This window comes from Tauraco erythrolophus, chromosome 4 (genome assembly GCF_009769465.1).
Source record: "Tauraco erythrolophus isolate bTauEry1 chromosome 4, bTauEry1.pri, whole genome shotgun sequence".
Taxonomy (NCBI): Eukaryota; Metazoa; Chordata; class Aves; order Musophagiformes; family Musophagidae; genus Tauraco; species Tauraco erythrolophus.
Window position 1 is genome coordinate 62,531,349 of NC_141468.1, and position 8,582 is coordinate 62,539,930.

The 8,582-nt window shown below is 47.6% G+C and overlaps 2 protein-coding genes across 3 annotated transcripts in view; one reads left to right on the forward strand and one right to left on the reverse strand.

The window, feature by feature from the left end:
- TIMP3 (TIMP metallopeptidase inhibitor 3) overlaps positions 1–1,680 on the reverse strand; it is a 38,433-nt gene extending 36,753 nt beyond the window's left edge. The window contains exon 1 of the mRNA XM_086611112.1: positions 1,510–1,680. Coding sequence (XP_086467238.1) covers positions 1,510–1,633 — 124 coding nt within the window. The 5' untranslated portion in view covers positions 1,634–1,680. The remainder of the gene's footprint in view (positions 1–1,509) is intronic.
- Positions 1–8,582, forward strand: part of SYN3 (synapsin III) — a 181,497-nt gene that overhangs the window by 85,896 nt on the left and 87,019 nt on the right. The window lies entirely within an intron of this gene.

Genomic DNA, 8,582 nt, shown 5'->3' on the forward strand with positions numbered 1-8,582 from the left:
AATACTGCACCTTCCTGGAATTCCCCAGTATAAAACTATTTTATAAATATTTTCCAGGCTATCATCACTGAAGCAAATTGTAACCCTCTCAGCACTTTCAATATGTAATGGGTTTTTTGGCATTCAAGAGCAGACACACTATGTAAACTAAACATGAATAACCAGGCATAACCACAGTTTCTGTAGAAGACTTAAAGGCAAGAGACATTGGTGGGTTTTTTTTTGCCAGTAAGCTTGGCTAACTTGAAAGAGCCACTGGCAGGGTTCATAGCAATGGGTGTTCTGCTGCAGTGAGAATTATTTTCTATTTGACTTCCACAGCAGTTGCCAGGAGGATTTTTTTGCAGACTGTTTGGAGTCAGCACTATGTGGGCAGCAGCAGTGCAAAGTTCCCCAACCCCTTTTACACTGTCCTACTACAACAATCCCCAGAGGTACAAGATGACTTCACTCATGCAGTCCACTCACGACTGCTGAAGTGGCAGCCTGTATTTACTGTTATGTGGACATGTGTCCTGTATTAACTCAAAGGACACCACTAATTGATTTCATATACTTTACCACAGGACACTTACAAGCAGCAACCGTATTTGGTTAACCACCCTCAGCTACTAACAAGCCTCAGAACTTGAGCCCAGAGTCTCATTACCTCTTCCTCTGAGAGATTTTTATGTTTCCCTTGTCCCCCATCTAAAGTCAGTGTAGTGAAGACCCTTAGGGATGTGAAAACCCATAGCAGAGAACATCCGCAAGGATCTACTAGAAGTGTTTCAACTTTTATGCACGCACATTCGCACACCTCCCATGGCTCCAAAGATCACAACATAGCATGCAGAGAGCACGGACACCTGTCACCTGCTTCTCCAGCCCAGGGCACAGCACCACAAGCCTGCGTGAGCCACACCTTTCAACACCAACCACCATGGGTGGTTTTGCGGCTTGAGAGAACCCGTCCTAATCCTGCCTCCTGTTATTTGTCACCAAGTTGTGGGCAGCCAAAATTTGCTCCACACCTCCAATTGTGTTTTTGCCTTGCTGTCAGAAACAAGCCACTCTTGCAACTACTGATTTCTTAAATTCTTGCGGAGGCTGGCGGTGCAGCTGCGGGACAGAGCCTGCCGCTGCAGCGCACCTCGCAGGAGGGCTGGGCAGGGGTCCACCACCACATGCCTCTCCTTACTTACGCAGGCATATGCAGCACCTACAGAGCCCTCTCTATCGGGAAAGATCAGGCCACCTCTCCCAGTTTAACCCACCCCACCTCTGCTTTCACTGGACCACTCGTAGGACGAAGGATGACTCGTGCCGACAGCTCGGCTGCTTCCCGTGCCCCCTCAGGCTCCCGCAGAACTTTCTGGACGCGCGGGCTTCGCACCGGCGGGACAGATGCCGCTTCTCCGCCTCGACACCCCCCCCCCCGCCCCAGGGAGCCCTCCCAGCCCCGGGGGCCGCTGCGCCCCGGGCGGCTGAGAGGCGAGGCGGCGGCGCACGCCCGCCCGCGGCACTTACCGATGTCGGAGTTGCAGAAAGCGTCCTGCGGATGGATTGGGACGCAAGTGCAAGCCTCCACCACCAAGTCCCGCAGGCTCCCGCTGCAGAGGAACACGACGAGGAAGCTCAGCCACGCCGTCATGTTGCTCCCGAGGTGCCTCCTCACTTCTGCGGAGCAGAGAGGGCAGACGCTGTATTTGTTCGCCTGATTTCGCTCCTCGCTTCCTAACGCCCCCGCGCCGCGACTGCCTGCCTGCTCGCCTGCCCGTCTCTCTCTCTCGCTGGCCCCGGCAGCGCAGCCTTCGCTCGGCGGGACGGTGCACAGCGTGAGGGGCTCAGCAGGTCCGCGGCGGAGCTGTGCCGTGCGGAGCGGAGCTGCGCTGTGCGGCGGCAGCGGCCGGTGCGCGGAGTTATAGCCTCGATCGCGCCCTCTCGGGCTCCGGGGGCGCCGCCGCCCCCGACCAATGGAGCCCCGCATTACCTCATCGGCGGGAGAGGCCGGCGGGCCGGGGCGGGGCCGCGGCTGCAGCGCCTTATACGGAATGGTGCGGGGAGCGCCGCGCGCGGCTGGCGGCCGGTCGTCCCGTGGCCGGCGGGCAGGTAGCCGGCCGCTCTGAGGAGACCGCCGCCGCTGCTGCCCCCGTCCCAAGCCGGCGTCTCCTCCCGCCGCTGGTGCCGCCGGGGGAGGGGTGCTGAAACTCTTAAAAACTAGTGGTACCTCCGAGATGCCTGCGAGTATCCGCCCCGCGGCCGTCAGAACCCGGGCGGGTCTGGCCCCGCGGAGTCCCCCGCCACCCCGGTCAGGACCTGCCTCCCCTCGGCCGCACCGCACCGCTCCGCGCCTCGGGGTGCCGGGAGGCACCTGGAAAACACACGCGGCGTTTGTCGTTCGCTTGGAAAGCTTGGGCGGTTTCCCTCGAAACCATCTCAGCTGTCTGCAAGCTGACTTTAAACTGGAGGAGGTGAAATAGTAGTATTCTAAAGGGCTTTCGAAAAGCGATCAGAAACGCCAAGAGGAGTGCAGTGTGTTGCTTCTTTCCTCTTTCAATAGGCAGTGAAAAGATGATGGAGGAAAAGAAGGGCGAGACCTAGCTGAATGTAAACCAGGATTTCATCCCGCGGTTTTTAATCGTGCTCAAACACTCCTTCTTCTGTAACACCAACACCACCACCCATCACTTCCCCTTCTCGGGACTTTCGGTCAGAAAGAGGTCAGAAAACTGTTAAAACCAAGCTGGAAAAAGCAGTGTCGTATCTACCCAGGCGCTCCCAACATTTAGATCACAAAGTATATTTTAGCAGAGCCGCTTTAGTGGAATTTATAGAAAAGTCCTGTTTGTTTTGTTTTCCCTTATCCCCTTTTGGAACCGTAAATTCTATCCGCTGTAGAAATGTAAATGTTACAGAAGAGCTGGGACTGTAAGGAAGGAGATGGCCAGCTGCAAGATACAGACAGCCTTATTATCCTGCAAAGGGGGCTGAGAGGTGATTAATCACAGTATCAAACCAGTGTATATAATGTCAGAGTACTTTCCACGGGGTTTACAAGACTTAAGCATGTCTAGTTATAATTATGCTGGTATTAAAGGCCAGAGACCAGCTGTCCTAAATTTCTAAATAGTCAGCTAAGTCTTTAGATTTACAATTCCGCTCCATCTGGGTGAAGCACAGCCTGCCTACACCTTTTCTTTAATCATACCGTCCATATAAAATTAAAACCTCCAGCCTTATGGAAACACAGGCTTTTATCCGGAGCATCGGTACACAAAAGCTTCAGGATGGGTGTTGCTAGTAGAGATCAAGGTTGCAATGCTAACAGTGGGAAATGCAGGTTCCTACCCTTGCCGCGACACTGACAACCTGTGTGACAGCTTCGCCTCGCTGTGCTTCCAATCCCAACCTGTGTAATGGGGGTGGGAGTGATGGGAGCTTCTCAGGAATGTGCATTAGTGAACACACTGAGAAAATTAGATGGTGTTGAGGTACTAATGGGTCATATAAGTACGTATGAGGCAGGGTATTAAACAGGACATAGATTTAGACGCATCAGGGTCTGAATTGTTTGGCTCCAAACTGCAGTATGAGGAACCTACGCAAAAAACTCTTTAGGTCCTTGTACTTGTCTGCTCAAGGTAGGCTTCTGGTCAAGTGAATCAGTCGGATTGGACTGTTGTTTCAGTCTCACTGGGTATAAACAAGGAACAACTCCGCTGACCTCAGCAGAGTAACATGAAGAAAAATTAGGTGTGTCTAGCACTTCCATTTTTTCTTTGTCGTTGTAAAAAGTGTGATATCACCAACGTCATGATGCATCTGGTCTATCAACATCTCAGACCAGTATCTGAGAGCAGTGGAGTTATTCCATAACCTGACACTGGTGTAAATAAGAGAGAGTTTGGCCCACACGCAGCTAGATTATAATCACAGCTCCAGCACCACCTCCCTTCGCTCTCTGGCCAAGTGACTCCTCTGAGTGTGTTTCTTCATTTCTATAATAACACCTTTCCCGCATGTTCTGAGGACTAACAAGATGAATACTTTGTAATAAGCTTATTATTGTTGGGTGCTGTGTGAAGGCAAAGAGTGACTATAATACACGGATGCAGGACACGTTCAGAGGAGACTGAAGAACAAAACCTTCAGTCATCTTCTCAATTTCTGAAAAGGGACAGGAAGGGGGCTAGAAGTTACTGAAGTTACACAGGGCCTTCCAAGGCATGGAAGCAGCTCATTTACAGCGAGACTGACCAAACTTGTTAAAGTAACATAAAGTTTGTGCTGATTACAGGATCTAGTTCACTTTTCAGATAGAACCCAGAGAAGTAATCTGCAATTACTTTTCAGGATGAAAAGGGGCGCCACAGCTTGATCCAGTGGCAGGGTACCTCTGTTTGGAAGGGATTGTGTCCAGGCTGTCTGTGTGTCAAGGCTTACCACTCTTTTTTATACCAGTATTTGAGAGGTGATCCAGATTTTTATTGCATATATTAGCATTGCCTGGAGTAGTAGTACCTCTGTTCAATCAGTTGGGACTTTGGCTGACTCACCTGCTTTTTTGGCACTCAGATATTCTTTTGAAAAAGAGATTAATTTCTCTGTAGTAGTAGAGAGAGGTTTTTCAACCAGGACTGGATACTGTACAATAATAACAATGTTTGTTTGCCTCTTAAAGGGTGCATTTCATACACAGAAACAAGAGTGTTGTGATTTGTAAATCGCAGGTAAATAATACTCAGGAAAGCTCAGCCTGGCCAGTGGCCTGCTGGGAGGCCTTGCTTAAAATATTTAACCTGCCTGCACATTCATTCATTTTATCATCTTTAAATAGAGATACTGTATATTATCCTCTGATAATATCTATTAGATATTCATATTAGCCTCTGTCCTTTGAGACTGACTAGTAAAGTGCACTCTGGAAGAGCCAGCCAGGGGTTCTGAGTGTTTATTTATGAGAAAATTTTGATAATGAGGTCAAAGTAGACATAAAGTCAATGAGGGAACCGAAAGGAGAACTCTATCTGAATTCCTGCTCTGTGCCCTGTCTGCATGGAGAAACTGCAAAGGGAAAAAAAAAAAAAAAAAAACTAACATTCGGCTCCTTTGCTTAGATAAAACTTCAAGCCTTATACGGCCATAAAAATGTAGCAGAGAAAGAAGGAGAAAATAAGGACCTTGATCTTCATACGAGAAAATTAAACTTCACCTGTGGTTAATGTCACCAAATAAGAAATCTATGTTCTCCAGTCCTCCACCAAGAACACCCTGTTGAACACAATTAAGGATCTCTCTGCTTTACTGGGCAGCCACACCACTTCACGCTGTGATCTTGTCGGATCCCACAAGCTAAGCATGACTGGGCTGGGTCAATAGTTGGTGTGAAAATTTCCAGGGAAAGCCGCGTCCTGCAGGTGTTGCTGGCTGAGCGAAGTGGCCCTCTGGCCTCCGCCCTGCCTGAGCGCGGAGAGGCAGTGCTAGGGGCACTGCGCTCCAAGAGATGGCGGCGGCTTCGCGGGTGAGGTCCGGTTCTCGCAACGTCTGAAGAACTCACTCTTTGCAAAAGGATAGATGTTAAGCTGGGTGTCTTGGTTAAATTTCAAGAGACATCTACCTTATCCATAGATACTCATTGCAGTTTACATCAGGAGCGTATTAACAATATCATTTTCCTTCCGCAAGCTCTGCTTGTGGCTGGAAAGGACCATGCTGGAGCTAGCCACAGAGACTGAGATAAGAGCACTTTGGGATATTCCTTCCAGAGGCATAAGGTGTTGCTGTAAATGAATTAAAGGCACATTGACTTCCCTTTTGATCACATTTCACTGTGAGGGATGCCAGGCTCTGGCAGAAAGCTGCTTCTCAACTGACAAAAGCACCTGAATGTAAGTAGTACAGAAGGGCTTCCTCAAACTACATGAACTGCTGGCCAAAGAACAGAGAGCGTGAGCAAGAGAAAGAGGGAAGGAAGGCAGGAAGGAAGGGAGAGGGAGGAAGAGGAAAGAGAGAGAGAGAAAGAAATACCCCCACTACTACTGCCACCACCAGAGAAAAAAACCCTGACACATGTAGTGGCTGAAAACACTCCAGCTCATCACCAGATCTCAGCTGCTTTAAACTGAGCAGCATGAATGAAGTCAGGAGACTTTGGCCTGCAGTCTGAACAGTCCTGCCACCTCCATGAACAATATATTAATTTTAAAAGCTTCTGAAGTAGGGACGTTTTTCTATTTTAACTTTTCCCCAGTAACTGGACATCATTCATGACATGGAGTCCTGCCATTAGCGTTCTAAATTGTCCAGCTGCCAAGTTGCTCAAAAGCCTCCTCTTGTCCTAAAAACTTTTATTGAAGTTGACAATCCTCATATCTTTTACACCAGCTCAGCATCACACCCTCTAGGAGATATCAATTGTTTTTCTGCTTTTATGCAGCAGGTGGGAAAGGATAGGTGCTTTCAGAGCCATCTGATGTTCTTTTTTACAGCACACTCACACCATGTCATAGGCAGTACAGAGAGGTCATGTGTTGCATTAGCAAAAGATTCTTGTATTTCCTGATTATCTGTTTCTTTTCAGTCTGTTTTTTTTTCTGATGCTCTCCTTGAGAATACCGTTTTGTTTAAAATGTTCATATTTGCTATGATTTATGAATGTGAAAAAGGTTGAAAAACTCCTCCTCTATTATTCCTCCATTGTATCAGTGAACTTCATATGCTACTTTAAATAAGATGACTCTTTTTTCAAAAATGTCTTTGGATTCTATAAATACATACAAAAAACATTCATTTGATCTCTTTCTCTGAGGTTGCAAAGGAATTATGTCACCTTCCTGTCTGCAAGCCAGACATAGGTAACACTCTATCCCATTCCCAAGCTTTTAATTAGAGGTACAACCATTAAACTTTCATCAGCTCTAACGGTTCTACACTGTGTTAATCTTCAAGGATCCTTTACAGACTGTGCTTACAGAGAGCTGCCCACCTGGGAGCAGACCATAGGCACCATGTGTCACCAGGAAGTATTACATTATGAAGGATTGTAGAATATGAAATCACCCTCGCGGTAGTGCGGGGATCCTCCAGCCAGGCTGTGATGTGGCATCAGCTGCAGAAGGGCAACCAGGAAATATCTTTAACAGCCTTATCAAGCTGAAAAATGTTTCCTGCACATGACTGCACTCTTTGGCCTCAATCCAGCAAAACACTAAGGCACATGTTCACCTTTAAGTACACAAGATGCTCTGCTGAAGTCAACAGGACCATTTACATGCACAAAGTTAAATATAAGCTTAAGTGCATTTCTGGATCAGGGCCAAAGGGCCCTGCACCATGCAGGGTTCAAGCCAGAGGCTGTGATTAGATGATCTGACCGAGTCCTGGGGGGAAGGACACGATATGATTTGCATGGCTCTACCTGCCTGTACCTCATTCCAAGCAATTAATTTTCTCTCATTTTGTTTAGAATAAGTTTTTCCATTCTCTTGCTTTGCTTTCAGCTGGTGTAGCCCTTTCCAATTAAGTTTTGTTTTTCTTTTTTTTAAACCTTTCTAAACTGCGTCAATAGCTTTAAGTGACTGAACAAAGAGATTTCAATAGATGAAATGCTTCAAATGATAATACAGAGCTGGTGTTCCCAGAGCTTTGGAGGCTGGCACTAAGCAGAGAAGAGGGTGAGAGCGATTGAAAATCACTTTTCTGTTGTTCCTTTGTATGAACTGGTTTCTGGCTTATTGCAATGCACAGTAATTAAAATGACTGGAATGCCTCACATTTTTAAGAGAGCTTTAAGGCAACTCTGTGGCATTGTGGCCAGCAGAGTTCATGAGCAGATTCATGGCTGCAATCAAGGCTCAATGTTCTCTCAGTGTAACTTGAAGACAACAATATCTCTGTAGAGGCCTTGGAGGGGAGTTTGAGGAAGAAGGAGTAGACAGAAAAGCAGTAACATCTGCTCTCTTCATCAGCTCCATGAGCAGCTGTGGGGCAAGCCCTTCCTGTCGGTGAGATGAGAGCCTGAAAGTTGGTGTGGACATCAGAGGTGTCATTGCTTTCTTCACTGTAGCCTTAACGTCCTGCCCAAATTCAAGTGTAGGATCGCACTTATACATCTGTCAGATCTGAAGGAAGGGTCTTCTCTTTACCTACAGAACAGGTGAAGCTGCAGGAAAGTTAGTCTTTTGCCTCTCTCTGCATAACCTACAAAATCTTCGGCAAGAATAAGCCAGTCCTTCATCCCCATAGTCCAGCTGTTACTAGTTCTCACCTGGAAACTGCAAATAAAGGTGTTAGTTTACGGAGAACGGTCCTCTAATGATAAGGATAGTGTCCCACCAGGGAACAAACTCAGCGATTCCTGTCATGCATGTCAGCACAGGAGTGTCAAAAGTGAGAGCAGTTCCTCTGTGTGGAGATCCCAACAGTGATTGTTTCCTCAGCACAGGATTTTTTTAAAATCCAAATTGACTTTTTCAATGCTTTTGTTCCTCTGTTCCCAAATCAATGCTGTATTCTAAACCACAGCTGACTGCTCGCTTACGACAAGGCCTGCCCACACCAGCTCAAGGTCTCAGACAGTAAAGAGCTGGGGGATTTCTGAT